The sequence below is a fragment of the Heptranchias perlo genome, chromosome 22 (assembly GCF_035084215.1).
Source record: "Heptranchias perlo isolate sHepPer1 chromosome 22, sHepPer1.hap1, whole genome shotgun sequence".
In the NCBI taxonomy this organism is placed as follows: Eukaryota; Metazoa; Chordata; class Chondrichthyes; order Hexanchiformes; family Hexanchidae; genus Heptranchias; species Heptranchias perlo.
The window spans coordinates 35056309-35073357 of NC_090346.1; the positions used below are offsets into that span (position 1 = coordinate 35056309).

Sequence of the window (17049 nt, forward strand, 5' to 3'; positions counted from 1 at the left end):
GATCAGCCATGATCTCGTTGAATGGCGAAGCAGGCTCGAGGGGCCGTATGGCCTACACCTGCTCCTATTTCTTATGTTCTTATGTTCTAGATACTGATCAAGCTGTTCACTTTCAGCATTTTGATCTTATTACAGATTTCCAGCATTCAAAGTTTTCTTTTTTTTTAAACCTGTAATGAAGGCAAATTTAAAAGAAAAGTAACCAAAGCCATCAAGGGGAACAGAAACAGAAAACGAGAGCAATCTGGAGATTAACATCAGTTGCCTGCATCAAATGTAAAAATATTCCTCCTTCCCATAAAAACAAGTAGTGAAAAGAATATGAAACATACCTTTAATAATCCAGACATAAGAAAAAAATCAGTGCTTTGGGTTACAATTTCGGTACCACTGATTTGGAAATCGTGACCATTGGTTTCACCAGGGGGATGAAATGGGGATGAAACGAGTTTGGAACCAAAGAAGATACTTTAAAAAGCAACTGATGACAAATCAGTTAAAACAAAAAGCATAGTAAATGTTAAGATTTACAAATTACTATATATATACAAATATACAAAAATATTTACACAACAGATGAATCAATTAGACAAAGGAGCTCAGCGAGTCGAAGGAAAAAAAGTCCAGACAAAAGTTAACTTCAGTTTACAATGCTCCTGAACAGTCTGCTGTAGGATTTTCTTCTCCATTTTAACACATTATGCTAGTAGTGCCTATCATACAAATGGAAAGCAACTTTAAAAAAAAACACATATGTCCTCTGAAAATTTGTACATTTATCTGATTTACAATGAAGTTCAAAAGTGACGCAGTGGAAACGTAATAGGTGGAGAGCCTACACTGCTTGGACTTTGCATGTGGGACTCAAAAGAGCTCGGCGTGATCCCAGTCTCATTTTGCAGTGTCTCTCCTTTTAAGAAATCATCCTCTTCATCTTCGGCTGTATCCTAAAAATTGATGTAGAAGGAGCATCATTAAGTATTTTGAAGTCTAACCAATACTATCCAGTTTCCTAGCAGTTACAACAGTGGCTTACCAACCAAGCACAACTGAGTTCAAGTCCAATGCTTGTATCACTCAGATCTGCCTGTCACAATAGTCAGGAGCCTAGTCAATCTTCAAATGAATAGAATTTTGGAACAGCAAAGTGTTTCACTTCAAAAACCACTTGTTGACTCATTATGATCTCACAGTGGCATTGATGGTAGCTGATAAGTTAGCAACCTGCCCTTCTAACTAAAGGCAGCTGTATGGATTAGATACATTTGTACCCAATTTCTCCACAGAGCTAAATGTAATGAGAGAAAAAAATGTAAACAGCATAGAAAGCCACATGGAAAAGCACCAAAAAAATTAGATGTAATGAAACGTGTCTTTAGCAGTATCAAAAATTTTCTTTTAAAAAGTGTTAACCACTTTAGTGCTTGCCTATTCGGACTCAACAATGGGTTCTCCTCAGAAACATAAATGAAATTCCAGCTCATTAGCAGTCATTACTGCAGACATTTACGCACAAGAACCCTTAGCAATGCACTGATACTAGTGTTTCTATTCAATAATAATGGATATTTTCTTTAACATGCCCTATGGGGTGTTCAAAGGAACCCCTAAATGGAGAAGACAGTGGGTGTGGAAAGCTATTTTCCTTGTTTCTTTCCTTACATCATCTTCCTTGTATCCACTGTGACAAGAGGTTATGGCTTATGCTAACTTATACTTTTTCATTAGCACTTTAAACAGTTTAAAATTGCATCAGGGATGAAAGGATGAGCAGGAGATTTGCTAATGACATCACAAGTACACAAACATGCCATGACCATGGAGTATTTATAAATGGGAACATGTTATTGAGTTTCTACTGTAATAACTTATCATCCAGTTCTTGCAATATTTAATACTGAAAGTCTGTCGGGAAATTTTACTAATTCTTGTGTTTTACCTTCTGCTCACTGTATTTCCAGTGCTATAGGTTGGAAATTACATCTATGAATAGAGCTCTAGCTACAAGTTTTGCATAGTAACCGGCTGAATTGGCAGTCTTTTCACTGTTATCACCATTTAAATAGCTGTTAACCTGCTTCATAAGTATTGCACACTGGATATGTCGTCAGCCTCCCTTTGTCCGCATGGACAAATCTGTTATAGAAAAATTTCCCCATACAAAAATAGTAACAGCAGATCGCTATTTCTCTTTACAAAAAGGGCATATGAATCACCCTAAATGAGAACAAGTCAAAGTTACCTGCGGTACCAAAACCAGAAAAATCTCACCGACTCATTTTCCATTTACTACATAGTGATAAAAAAAATCTTGTTAGAATAATATGCAGTGCCCACCTGTTTCATGACTTTCTGTGGAGCCTGAACATCCTGAAGGCTCAAATCCTCCCAAACCCGATAAATACCATCAAACATCTTCTTCGATCTGTCAGAAAAACAGATTATGATCTGTGCCCAAATAATCTCTCAATGAATCACTGTGTTTTCAGTAATTAGTCGCACTCGAGTACACCTCACCCAAAAGATTAACAGTGTACCCATTTCACCAGTGCATATGCTGCCAATATTGTCTTCAGTCACTACAAAATAGTGCTGAGAATAGCTATACTTTTAACCAGAGATAAAGGAACTGTAGCACACCAAAATCTAGATTTAAAAAGTTTAATGTAATAGAAATGTATTAAAAGTGAAATCTAACGGACTAGATTCAAAAAGCAAAATCTCACAACAGAACAAGCCAGCTGTTCTTTAATATCAAACACTGCCGTACACAAACCTTTTAAGAATATAAGGATCAAAGGGAAAGAAGCAATCAAGTGGATTAGTGCAAATCTGCACCGAGTCACCTCCAGTGCTGCTCCTAACAATTGGTAGGAGTTGTCGATTGTTTCGTTCAATAATTGTGTAGCAGAAAACTAATTGATACTTCCTATAAAAAAATAAAATTATTACTATAGTTAGATCATGATGATCTCTAAGTATGCCTATGTTTATCTGCCTTTATGTAACTTTTGTTATTTGGTGTTTAGCAGATTATAAAAATCAAACTAATGCATGAGATACTTTTTATTACTAAAGCATGTTTTCTGCAATCAAGTTCCTCAAGAAATCTTCATGGAACAGTAATGTTTTTCATTTTATAACAGAATATCCACATTTTCAACAATGCATTAAGAATTACTGTTTAATAACAATGAGAAGACACCTATAAATTCATGCTTCTTTCAAATGTCACCTATAGTACTCCAAGTCACAATTAAATCTCAGTCATCAATTACAGCTAGATAAAATAAAAGCTGGATGGATTTCTGTAACCCAGTTTCATCTAAAAAGTATAGATTTTACAATATGAACATTTCTAGCACTCTAGGGTGGAACTTTGAGACTCCACATTGTCAGGAGGGCTTCACACAAAACGGGCAACATATTGGAAAATTGTGGCTACGCTGCCTGAAATTTTCCAACCATTGACATTAATAGAAGGAAAATTATGGTCATTGCACCCAAATTTTCCAATAAGGCCTCTAATGCATGAGGCCCTGCCAGTGGTGCAGACCCTTGGACAGTTCCATCCTGTGTGTAGATTTTTAAATGTACAACACTGAAATTATAATTACCTTTAAACTGTTCACAATATACATATTGCAAATTTAACTAGTGATAAACAAATCTAGTCTAGAAATTGGTTCATTTTAATAATTCAAAGTGTTACATTAAAAGATGTTTTCAAGGCTTTTGACATTTTTAGAACTTTGCTGGAACATATCTAAAAATACTGTAACACATTACAAGATTCAAAACATTCAAATATGGAGTGCAATGTCAAACAGTCTTTGTACTTAGGCCCAAGGTTATGTATTACCAACAAAATAATACTCACCTCGTAATAGAGGCAAACAAGTTGATGACAGAAGGTAAACAGACTTTGAGAGGGTTCAGTTGGCACATTACCATACGTTCAAAATTTAGACTCTGCAAGTATGTCAAACCTGTACAGTAAGACAAATGATAAAACTAGACAAAGCAAATTCAATTCTACTTAATATTTTTTGAAAGCTATTTTAAAATTCACTGTACATTCCAAAATAAATGACACCAACTTAAAAAGCCTTCAACAGAAACTAGAGTAAAAAGAAAATTCCAAAGTATCATACTTTTCAAGTTCTTTATGCTTTTATTACTGCCATTCTCGGGCCTCTACCAACGTCACACTGCAACCATCCACTGAGAGGTATGCAAGAAAAGCCTGTGTAGACCAACTCTCTGACTTCCCTGATTTGGTTCTGTTGTATGCAATCCTGTGTGCTACTTATCTATAGCAACAACAACAACTTGCATTTGTTTAACACCTTTAATATAGTAAAACGTCCCAAGGCACTTCACAGGAACGTTATCAAACAAAATTTGACACCAAGCCACAAGATAGTAGAGCAGGCGACCAAAAGCTTGGTCAAAGAGTTAGGTTTTAAGGAGCGTCTTAAAGGAGGAGAGGTAAAGAGGTTTAGAGCGGGAATTCCAGCGCATTTTAGGGCACCAACAGACTTACCACCCACCTGGTTAGTTTATGATATATTTTATATTTTCGTTTTTATTCCTCATTTCCTCTCCTGTGTGTCCCCTATACCACGGCCATTCCCAGGCAAGGCAATGGGCTGTAGTCCCTCACCAGGTCTCCACCAGTGCTGTTCTATAGCCACCTCTGAAAGAGCAGTAGTAAATTCTGATTCCCATCCCTTACCGTAATGTGGTGGTAGCAGAGAGAGGAGACAGAATGTCTGACCTTCACAAAGTAACTTTCCCCTCCCAGCAACATGACTGAGATGAACTAACCATCTGGGAACTTGCAGGTGCAAATCTGCATAATACCACTGTGGTGCACAGTGCTCGGCTATGCTAGAACATCCTGCCACTTCATTATACTAAACATATTTTACATTTTGTGGAGTTGTGAAAAATGTGGATTTTTAAAATTCCACAATAGCTTCCATTTTAAAAAGTTAGCAAATTTAATACAAAGCTTAATCATTCAATCACCTTTCCTCAGATTTCCATCCAGTAATTGCTTGTAACGGAATATGAAGATGTAAAACACAGCTTGGCAAGCAGAGTAGAATGACCCGTGGAGAGCCACATCACAGTAAGCTTTTGATCCGGCATCCTGGCTGTCAATGTAGTGGTGTAACCAGGGGACCAGCAGATCCAAACAAGCCTTCACAGTTCTAGTCAAGGGAATGAAATCTTAACTCAGTGAATTAGTTTATCAGTACATAAGAGATTCTAAGAAGTCAATTCTTGGGCATTCACTCCATTTAATTCAAATGTACAGTCATCAATTGTGTCACTTTCTCGTTCAGATATTCACCTTCCTTATTCTTTGATTCATCTCCATTCTCTCCACTTATTCTAAGTAATATATCATGTGGGTTGGGCATTGCTACAGAACTGTACAGGGGTCAGAATGCTACACGTCGCAGGAGGAACTTGAGGAAGGGGAAAAACCTGACCACTGCAAATACAAATTACTTATAAGATGTATAATACACTGTGTGGAAACTGTGCACCTTTACAGGGATAAGTCACCCCAGCAACATCTTTTACAATGGTGCCTCACAATCCTCATCAACCAACAGTACAAAGTACACAAGTAGTGGTTTTCTATCTGGTATTCATGTGTAAAAGGATTCCTATGTAAGTGACTTTAAGGCAGTCACAATATGATTTAAAATCTCTGCAGTCATCTAACAACAGCGCTCATCGTTTAAACGCCAGAAATTACATACAAGATAAAAAATAATCAATTTATAATACAAAGCCATGGAACCTGCTGATTACTTACACCACAGGAATATATGTTGCCCTGGCCAGAAAACTTCCAATGTAGCCTGCAGCTGCTTGTCTTATTACCACAGGATTATTTGGATTCTGCATCATCTTCCAAAGGTGTTCTAGGAAAGCCTCTGCCAGTCCCTGAAAAATTGCAGAGGGAAAACTAACTGCATAAGCATTTTATTCCCCAGAGAAATGTTCTGGCTTAAATCATTCAGATTTGCTCTATCTTTAACGCTGGTATTTGTAGGGCAGCTGGTGAAAGTTCATGGATCGGGATTCCAATGTTAGATTGATATCCTGAACTTTCACAAGACTTATTAGGGAACTATTTCTGCTTGGAAGCTTTACCTATGGGGATTCATTTTCCTCTGGAGATGGAACAAGGCGAGTAGGACTCAACACTGCAAATTGTACTGCTCTGTTTTAAGTACCAAGCTGAATGGGCCATAAAGCCTTTTCTCTTTCCATAAGGTTCTAATAATATCCATCATTCATTGTCATCTCCATTGGTAGACGTCCTCATTTGTGACAAAAAATAAAGCCTTTTTGCCTGGATTAGATCAGCATTTTGGATTCTGTACTGCTGGGCACAATACACACACAAGGTTAAAATTAGTTATTGCAACTGCATACTGTAAGCTGGAGGGAATTGACATTACAGACCACCTAATATTCGCACCACAGGGCAAGGCAGAGACATATGGAAGTCTTTGGTATATAGGTATAATAGCTACCATTGTACTTGGATGGGAACCCATCTAGCCGGTCATTCAAAATATTTGACAGATGAAGATATCTGATTCAATTCCAAAATGACTGATATCCTGGGGTAAAGATGTGGATCAAGTCTCCAAGGAGAGCGGGACCAATGATTCTTTGTACCTCTCTTTGACGGACCGCTCTGTGGCCAGCAGCTTCCAGATGTGGGTTTAAAGTAGGCTGCATGGTATCAGCTCAGCAATTATGGAGAGACTAAGGTGATCTGGCTCTACGGTAGCACTTCATCACTTAATAATTCAGTGACTGTTTCAAAAGGTAGCGCAAAAGAAGCATCTTTGTTGATTGGTAAAGATTATGACTACTGTAAGACTAATATAAATATGCTTTTTGTATTGAATGCTATTATTTACCGAGTTAAATATTAAATAAACGTGTTTGTTGGTTTATAGCTGGAGCCCCAGTCTGATAGTATATATTCAACTGCGTACTGAAGACGCGGTCACGAGGTGGAATGTGGTGTGTTTCAATTAGCCAGAATACAGTGGCAAAAGTCCTCTGTTCGATCCTAGGGTCTTGCTACATTTACCTCGACACTAGGCAAATAAAAACACAATTTTTTTTTTAAAAAGGGATGCAAGATCCCTTACAAAATTAAAAATTTTCCTTGTAAAATCTATACCGTCCCTTCACTAACACACTGGCTATTACTCTTTTTGTTTCTATATTGTTACCAAAATCATCCATACATGAAATAATCTGACACTCACCAACTTGAAACTGCAGATATAGAACATGAAGTACTGGACATGACAAGAAGCATGAGTGCGTAGAACCAGTTTATCAAACGCTACTATCAAGTCACGGTATAAGTCTTTTGTCCTGGTCAGCTCCAACTCACCTACAGAAGAGAAAGTAATTGATTTACACATCCAAGTAAACTAAATATTTATTGCAGAAATATATCTCAACACAGACTCAACATGTTGGTATTTAAAGGAGATGTTTAACAACTTTGAATCCTGTGTATTATCGTAATATAACTCACTTGTATGCGGTAGATGAACAAAAGAGGAAAAATATTGCATTATCTACCTTTGATATGGTCTTCCTCATTCTTTGAGCAGTTTGCCATCACATGCAAGTTGCCTCCCTCCTAAACCCACTGTTCTTTCTCTCACCTGCTGACTCTCACCTGTGAGGTTGGACTCTTTTTTTTTTAAGATGTATATTTGCTTTGTTCGATCAACTTGTGTTTCCACAGTGAGGTCTTACATACAGCCCAGCTAGGACTTGGCTGGGCTAATGCAAGGATTTAGCCTTAAAGTTTGCCGACATAACAGACATTGTGCTGCAAAAAGCATTCAGTGTATGAGGCTTTTGAGATATTTTGAAAATGTGATACGGTGCTTTATAAATACAACCTTATTTTCCTAGTCTGTTTTCTCACATTTGAAATAATTTTTATGCACAAGTGTGTACAAAATTATGAGGGGCACAGATAGGATGGATACTAAGGAGCTTTTTCCCTTCGTTGAGGGTTCTATAACAAGGGGACATAGATTCAAGGTAAAAGGCGGGAGGTTTAGAGGGGATTTGAGAAAGAACTTTTTCACCCAGAGGGTGGTTGGAGTCTGGAACTCACTGTCTGAAAGGGTTGTGGAGGCAGGAACCCTCAACATTCAAGAAGCATTTGGATGAGCACTTGAAATGCCATAGCATACAAGGCTACGGACCAAATGCTGGAATATGGGATTAGAGTAGACAGGGCTGATGGCCGGCGCGGACACGATGGGCCGAAGGGCCTCTATCCGTGCTGTATAACTCTATGACTCTATGATAAAAAAATGAACTGTTAAGTGATTGTCTATTCCAATTTTTCCTCCCTCCTCCCCACAACAGTACAGCCAAGATGAGGAACTCGAAAGGACTAAGATAGCCAATGCTCCAAAGTCCACTGCACCAAGAACTTCTAAAATAATCTGTCTTAAAAGCCCATGATTAAAATGTTCCTTTGTCAGATCCTGCAAAACACCCACCACCATCTCATCATTTTTAGAATACTAACACAAATATCAAGTGACCTTTTTTAAAATTTAGATTTCAAATGCAGCAGGTCAGCAGACGGTAAGAGCTAAATAGATAACCAAATGCAGTAACTGTTCAAAATTGAACAATTTTTATGGTCGCTAACATTATAAATGACTCCTAGGTCATGCATCAGTCCTCTCCCCTTCAAAACCACTGATCACTCTCTCCTCAAAAATATGACCTTGATCCTCTGTCCTTTTCAACTACCATCCCATAACTAATCCCTTTCCTCTCCAATGTCCTTGAATGTGTTGTCAGCGTCCAATCATCTGTACAGCTCTCCAAAAAATTATTTTCTCAAATCCCTTCTATCCAGTTTCCACCTGCCCACCGTGTCAAGTCAGTCGTAATCAAATTCATTAATGGCATCATCTAAATCTTTTTGCCTTGATACTTCTCTTTTTGACCATGCATTTGGTCAATTCTAATTCTTCTAGTACTGCACATTGCATGATCTCTTTTGTGAAACACCTTGGGATATTTATTACTTTGAAGGCTATGTACAAGTTGTTATTGTTAGTACCATTGACATAACAAACATCCTTTATGTAAGCCAGCAAAACAGACATCAGAATATCCAATCGTTCAGCCACTGGATGGGCCATCACATCATCATTTGGCAGTTCCAAATGGACGTTCTGCTTCCCTTCATCCTCATCCTGTAGAGGGAAAACACAAAAATCAGCAGGCCACGAGGAAAGAAAAACACCAAAATTTTCCTTTTTTCCTTTTCTCCCCCCAAAAACGTTATCATTTTAGCAGAAAATTAATCTAAATCTTACCATTTGCTATTTACAACAGATTACTCACATACTTCCTGCAGATTGAAAGCTTTGTTACATTTACTATCTATAGCTGGGCAAAGATGCCATTAAAGTCCTTATTAAATATGATAATCATTCTACACAAGCCCTAAAAAGTACATGTTCACCTCAGTCTTAGGGGAAAAACCCTCCATTCAGAAAGCTGGTTGTGGTGAGAATCCAGGCCAGTGAAGGTAACCTTGATCTTTTTAGAGATAAAGGAAGGAAATAATGCTTTCTTGGGGCCCCTCTGAAGTTAGGGTTTGTAGATAGTGAAAACCAGATCAGCTTGCCTTATCATCGTAACAGTCCTTATCACATCAAGTTGGTTAGGATAAAAATGCTTTTCAAATGTGTGGTATAAAGTGATTTTAAAAGAAAAATTATGTTGACATCCTGCGAGGCAGATTTATGTTTCAGTCATTATATAATCCTTTTCGTACAATGGGTTTTCAGGTTAAGTACATTCATTTGTGCTTTAACCCACTGACATCACTCTGTGAACAGACCACTATAAATTCATTGTGTATAGTTAAAGGACATCACACAATTACCAAAAGTACTCCAGTCAGCCAAGTAATAAGGAGCAATCATCATCGAGAGTGCTGCACAGGGAGAGGAAAAGGAAAGTTATCACTCGGGAACCATTCTTCTCGTAATGTCAGGTAGTAGCTGGCATGCAAAGATGGTTTTCATCACTTTTTTCCAACTGGGTCTGCCAACCCAATGGTAGCGATGGGGTGCAAGGCAAGGAGTTGAACAGTGCTGGGCCGATAGCAAAGGCAAGCATATGCCCAGCTCCAGGCATAGTTCATATTATTTGTTCAAACTGGTGTGTCTTTTTTTTATTCGTTCATGGGATGTGGGCGTCGCTGGCAAGGCCAGCATTTATTGCCCATCCCTAATTGCCCTTGAGAAGGTGGTGGTGAGCCGCCATCTTGAACCGCTGCAGTCCGTGTGGTGAAGGTTCTCCTACAGTGCTGTTAGATAGGGAGTTCCAGGATTTTGACCCAGCAACGATGAAGGAACGGTGATATATTTCCAAGTCGGGATGGCGTGTGACTTGAGGGGAACGTACAGGTGGTGTTGTTCCCATGTGCCTGCTGCCCTTGTCCTTCTAGGTGGTAGAGGTCGCGGGTTTGGGAGGTGCTGTCGAAGAAGCCTTGGCGTGTTGCTGCAGTGTATCCTGTGGATGGTACACACTGCAGCCATGGTGCACCGGTGGTGAAGGGAGTGAATGTTTAAGGTGGTAGATGGGGTGCCAAAGCGGGCTGCTTGTTCCTGGATGGTGTCGAGCTTCTTGAGTGTTGTTGGAGCTGCATTCATCCAGGCAAGTGGAGAGTATTCCATCACACTCCTGACTTGTGCCTTGTAGATGGTGGAAAGGCTTTGGGGAGTCAGGAGGTGAGTCACTCGCCGCAGAATACCCAGCCTCTCACAGGCACCTTCCTATTGCAAGTGATAAACTATGCTAGAAGTGATACATACTTTAACTGTACTGTTATGGATATATTCTACTGATGAAACTTTACAGTATAAAACTTCAGGTGACAGGAAAGTTTGAAATCAAATCAACTGTGTTGTACACACCCAATCTTAAAATCCACCATACTGACAAAATGTAGAAAGATAATCTATACCATTTCACAATTCATATTTCTATGGCTTATCAGATGCTAATTTTGCCCCATTAAATTAGCATTTTGAAATTGCTCACCATTACCTCTAATTGAGTTTAACAAAGCTTTTGATAGCCCCACGTCAATGTAAAGGTATGGGGCGGTAGCAATATGAAAGTGAATGAGGAAATGACTTTATTCATTGCCCAGACTAATAACAGTGGGAGAATATAGGTTATTTGCTAGGACTGTAGCATGCATGCTACAGGGAACCTGGACCTATGTAGATATATTTACGTTCATGGCAGAAGTGAGATACTCCCCAGAATACCTTAATTTCTTGCATTCAAATTACACAGAACTTTCACAAAGTGCAAGGGCTGAAACAATTTTTCAAAATATTTACCATATCAAAGAGGCCTTCCTCTGCACATGTAGGCAATCCATTGTTAGCCTCAGCAGTTTCTTCTGCATCTTCAATGTCATTACGTGGGGCACTCACCTGAAGAATAACGGAACCAATATTATACCTACCAACAATCCGAGAAATATTTGGTACTGAATAAATGTACGTTTTAGGCTGCCTTGGTATGTAATTCATTATATCCTTTAGGGCCTGTCCAATGTCTCCACATTACCAATTTATTTTGGTTGCGATTTGCTTTATCGCCAATGTAAACTACGTAATGGATATCAGACAAATATTGAATTGGAAAAAAATGAGTATCTTCCGGTGAATAAAATGCAGCTGACCTCTGCCAATGAAGTAACATTAATATTTTCGGTACCAGAGTCTTCACTGGGTTAGTGGTAATTGTACATTAGACCTTGAGTAAACATGACACAAATATTACACTCTTATTGCTTTAGCTTCATTTGGTCATATTAATCCAGTGATTTTCAAATATTCCTGTGTGTGAATAGGCAGAGAGAAAATGTGGCTTTTTAAAAAATAAAATAAATAAGTTCTTAAAAAAATATTTTCAAATACATCGTTCTAGCAGTGTCTTAAAACTTCTAAGAATTATAATTAAAGCATGAAGTTCCTTAGCAACCCTGACAAACCGATCACTTCAGACTTTTATTTCAAGTTTGAGTACTTACATCCAGTTTTAGGAATTTTTCCACTACGAGTTCCAAAATCTCTAGGCGCAGCACTGGGAAATACACGGTGATCCTCAGTAAATTGTGCACATAACATTCCTGACAAATAAAATCAGGAAATAAAATATACAAATTTCTGGCCCATTGTTTATTTCATGCAACATAAATTAGTTAGTCAACATCACAGTAAAGGAATTCTCAAGTAATTTCAACTATATTTTTCAAAATAAACATTTGATGTTAATTTGTCCAGCTAACAAAAACCCCAAAAAATTAAGTTAGTTTGTCTATTGTGACAATGTTGGCTATCTTCTGCAGATAAAGAGGCAGTCAGAAGAACGCCAATGTCGCAGAAAAAAAGAGCATGAGTGTGTAGAGGAGAATGCAGCTCGGTATCATACCCATAATCAATTGTCTTCAAGGCAAATTTTATTCTAATTATATCTATTGAAATGTCAAATCAACTAATTAGCACAGCCCATGCCAAAACAAAATACAAATATATTTAACACCAGAGTTACATTTTGCAGTTACTATAATCTTTTGCTAACAATTTAAAAGCTATTCAAAAAATTAGGGCCATCAAGCAATTAAAAAAAATTAACTGCGATTAACCACACAATTAAAAATTTTAATCCGTTAATCTTAGTTTTAATTGCATATTTAATGGGTACAATTACTGCATCCATTTCATGTTTGTTTTAACACTGATGATTATCAAAAAAAAGCATTAAAACCTTGTTTTCCTATTTCTGGATTCATATAGTTGGTCTCTCTTTATAGTTTCATATTTATTTATATGAAACTTGTAGAATATCTCAAATTGAAATGTTTGTGAAGAGATATTCAAAAACTTCTGAGTCATCATATCCGAAAGTGCAAATTAAAAAGGAAAATTGGTAGGCTTTACGTAGCTATACGCAAAAAAGAAATGCAACGCAACCTACAAGTCTAAAAAGAATTTCATTTCTAATTCTGCCATTTAGCCAATTGCTTAGACATACAAGTTTGTTCACATCTTTTGGGAGATAGTGCTGTTCACTTCTCATTTACAATCCAACCCAAAAGTAAGAGAAGCTATTTGCATGGCACCGTTGTTGCTGGCATTGCTAATTATTTACTTGTCAGCTTTGTTAAACTTTCTTGGCCACCAACACACTTCGACCTCCATTCCAGAAAACAATCCTCCATGTTGATAACTGGTTCTGCTTTCTAATGTTTAAAAGTGGTGTTTTGACTTTGTTCCTTCATATTCGTCCTCCGAATCAGATACTGCTAAGAGGAGGCTCATTTTCTTTCTTGGTGGTTTCAGCTTCTGAAGTTTGCGCGCCAGGCTCTAGTCTTGAGACATCTAACAACAGTAAGGTTAGAATTAACTTCCACAACTCGTCCTACCAATTGGTGTCATCCTGTCTTGTATTTCTCACTCTTTCACAACATCCAAGAAACGCTTTGCACATGTTTCAGCATTGTGTCGCTCTTCAGTATGCTTATTGCTGTTAACGCAAGACTGTATTGTCCAAGCAGCATCAATCAGGTGTGCAGTGATTCCAAGATAGATCAAGTTGCTCACAGACATCTAGTGATCACCAGTCAAAGCAACAACTGATGCATTCTTCAATAATACTGATTTTGTAGTCTTTTCGTTGTTACAGATTGTCTATTCATGATGTGATGGTTCCTCTGGAAGGCAAGGTGTACGACTGATTGAAAGGTGCTATTAATATAACATTGCTTGGCCCTGCATTGCTTACGTCAGCGGGTCTGCAGTCAGTCGCTATCCGCTTTGCAATAGCATTGGTTATATTGTCTAACTTAGCTTGATTCATGGGCTTGCAGCAATGCTGAGTTTCTAACACAGTATACTGTCGAAACTGACTGGTTTCATTTGCTGTTTCTATTTCAGATTTCCAGCATCCACAGTATTTTGCTTTTAGTTTCGGTTTCATTTGTTGTATTGTTGTTGCCTGTAGCAGAAGAACTGCTAGAAAGTTTATTTTGAGAAGTGAAGGCATATTTAGCACATACTGCAGACTTGATATACTTTTGTGATACTGGAACTCAGTTTAACAGGTACAAGCAACTGTCTTTCTATCCAACAAATCGTCACAACGTTTTTTAAAAATAAAGTTCCCATTCACAAGTCCTTTGTTGCTTTTCTCCATAATGCTTTATCGTAACTTTCTCTTTCTTTCCGTTTGTACGTTAGTCCACTTTAACCTCATGATGCTACAGATCAATCAAATCTCACAAACACATGCGGTGGTAATTTTTTTCATTTTCTTTTTTTTTAAGCTCTCTTCCCTGGTTTGTTTTTTTTTTTAAAAAGGGAGTCAGCAGCCTGGCCTGGCCTACCAACAGCCAGGCTGTGCTTCTGCTTATTACTGAGAGAAACACTACAATTGCCATAAGAGCTAGCATCCATGTTGGACAATGTGCAGATAGAGGGGTAGAATTCCACACACAATGATGACTGCTGCTTACCCAGCAGTTTCTAGTTTACTGTCACTGTTAAAAACCTCGGAAGACTAATCTGTTTTGTCCTAGAACGCGTGAATTCCTGCCATTTCCAGCCACCTAAGTGGAGAGGATGGAAAAGAATGTGCTGGAACAATTGGGAAACTTCCACGATTAACACATGTTTAAAAAAAAAGAATTGCCAAAAAAATTAACCCATTAATCACAGAAGTTAATTGACAGCCCTACTAAAAATGCCACATTATAAAGTATATTAATTTTCTGGAATTAGATTACAAAGAAGGTACTCTTGCTTACCAGGGTTCTGGCTGATTTGTTTACAAATGGAAATTTTTCAACTAGTATTGGCATCAAAAATTGTGGTGTTCTGACAAATGAGAAAAAGTATGTTTTAGTTCAATGTAGAAATTGAAGAGATCTCATGGAAACAACACCTTGATTTATATAGCGCCTTAAAATAGGAAAACGTCCCAATGCGCCTCAAAGGACTGTAAATGACAAAAATTGATCTATGGATTGGATACTAAATAGCAATACTGTGTTTATATTTTGCATCAGTCTACCAATCATGCATCATTACTTTAACACTTAGAATCAAAAGCATCAAGTTCTTGGAAGCAAGAACAAAACAGGGGTAATCAAGCTATATGCAGCTCTCTCCTTTGCAGACTGAAAACCACTCTGTTGAGACAATGCACAATTTCAAATCAACTGGTTTAGTTTACTTAAAATACATGAATAAGCAATGTACAGTTTTCACAGTGAGTACAACTGATCAATTTCCCTACGTTTCTCGATTATGGAACACAATAAAGACACAATTACCTAACTCTTTAAATACAGGCTCACTGTTCCAACTATGCTACTCAAAGCAGAACTTGTTCAGACTTTTAAAATGCAGGAAACTTCCTGCTAGGGCACAGCTCACCCTCTGTCTGAGGGAGTGAGATAGGGAGAGCAGGAGAGCAAGAGAGCACGTTTGCACAAGAGCAAGAAACCTTCCTGCCCACTGCCTTAAGTCGTAAGATGGGGGGGGGGGGGCGGTGGGGTTGGCCCAAAGTTGTCACACAAAGTTAGTACGCTAAGTGAAATGCCTATCTTTTAATGTGGAATCAGCAGGTTCCCACACATCTGTCTTAGCAAGGCCCGGTCGTGCAAATGGAATGGAACATTCCCTGGCCTCTTCTCACAATGACAGTAAATGCTTGAAATTGTATATAATGACCCTACTTTTGTTTACTAATTAATATTTCATTCCCTTTTGTTGATGCTGATTTCAGGCTGCTGGTTTATGTAGGACAGTGTATAATAATAGGAAAAATAGTTTAACAATACAGAAGTCAGCATTAATATCTTTGTATTGCAAGAATGTACTCTGTGCGATAGAAGCTAACACATGGTTTAGATTAGGTCGTTAGAATTCCACAAGGGAATGCTAAATAAGTGGGCGTTGTCAAGTTAATGCAATTTAAGAAGCATCAATGGGTTTGTTTAAGAATTATGGCTAGTTTGTGCCCAACATATTAACGTTTCAGCTGTTATTATTCTGCTACAATGTGATGTTTATAGCCTTGCAAAATTGTCTTATCTACATAAACAAAGCCCACAGTCCAGTGAGAATGGAGCATATGCGGTGCGACATTGCCATCTACTGGTGTAGTAGCATTTAGCACAAAGATTATATGACAATCTCAGAATTGATAGGTTTGGAGCAAGTCATCTGACATTGCCTATCAGGTGTATAAATACGCTCACTTTCAGTAATTCTTTGGTATTCCTGCTGAGAACTCGCCTGGATTGGTTAGGGTTAAAGGCAGACCAGAGGGATATCCTACTACAGTCAGTATATAGACGTATAATTTGCTTGTACTTTCTGTCAATATTAATAAAACCAACAAGTTGATTTATCTCTGGCATTCAAACCTATATAATTTGGATTATTATATTTGGTTGATCGATCAGCTTATTGTACAAAACAATGCTGCATGCAGCCTTGGGATTTGGCCCCTTATAAGCTGAATCTAAGTACAGAAATATTAAGGTTGAAAAATTCAGCTCAGGCAACACAAGCAAAATCCAAATTGCTATGCTAATTAAGTATGACCAGTACAGCAAAATCCTGTGGTGACATCACCCTGACCTCACATGAAAAAGTATACTTGAAAGAAAATATCTTAACAACGTGTCCTAAAACGACAATTGCACAATGTAATAATATATAACAAACTATACTGGCCAGCTGCATCACCAACGCATTCAATTACAAAATCAAAGTTTAAATACTTTGAAGGCTCCAGGTTTGATCGCTGATCTGTGCCGAGTTAGCCAATCTCAGCCGGGGTGACATGCTAGGTTCTCAGCCGCTAGTCCATCAATCCACTAAGATCCGTTTCAACAATGCAGAAAGG

The 17049-nt window shown here is 38.0% G+C and overlaps 1 protein-coding gene across 3 annotated transcripts in view; it reads right to left on the reverse strand.

Moving 5' to 3' along the window:
* Positions 1-320: 320 nt before the first annotated feature.
* The window catches only part of rrn3 (RRN3 homolog, RNA polymerase I transcription factor), a 29569-nt gene continuing 12840 nt past the window's right edge, over positions 321-17049 (reverse strand). For 2 of the 3 annotated variants that reach the window (XM_068003247.1, XM_068003248.1), the window contains 11 exons: positions 14939-15008; positions 12164-12262; positions 11466-11561; positions 9161-9296; positions 7317-7447; positions 5837-5967; positions 5035-5219; positions 3881-3989; positions 2777-2929; positions 2338-2425; positions 321-947 (listed from right to left, as the gene is read on the reverse strand). In XM_068003247.1, the coding sequence (XP_067859348.1) occupies positions 798-947; positions 2338-2425; positions 2777-2929; positions 3881-3989; positions 5035-5219; positions 5837-5967; positions 7317-7447; positions 9161-9296; positions 11466-11561; positions 12164-12262; positions 14939-15008 (1348 nt within the window). In that variant the 3' untranslated portion in view covers positions 321-797. The remainder of the gene's footprint in view (positions 948-2337; positions 2426-2776; positions 2930-3880; positions 3990-5034; positions 5220-5836; positions 5968-7316; positions 7448-9160; positions 9297-11465; positions 11562-12163; positions 12263-14938; positions 15009-17049) is intronic. The other variant, XM_068003249.1, reaches the window with a different exon arrangement.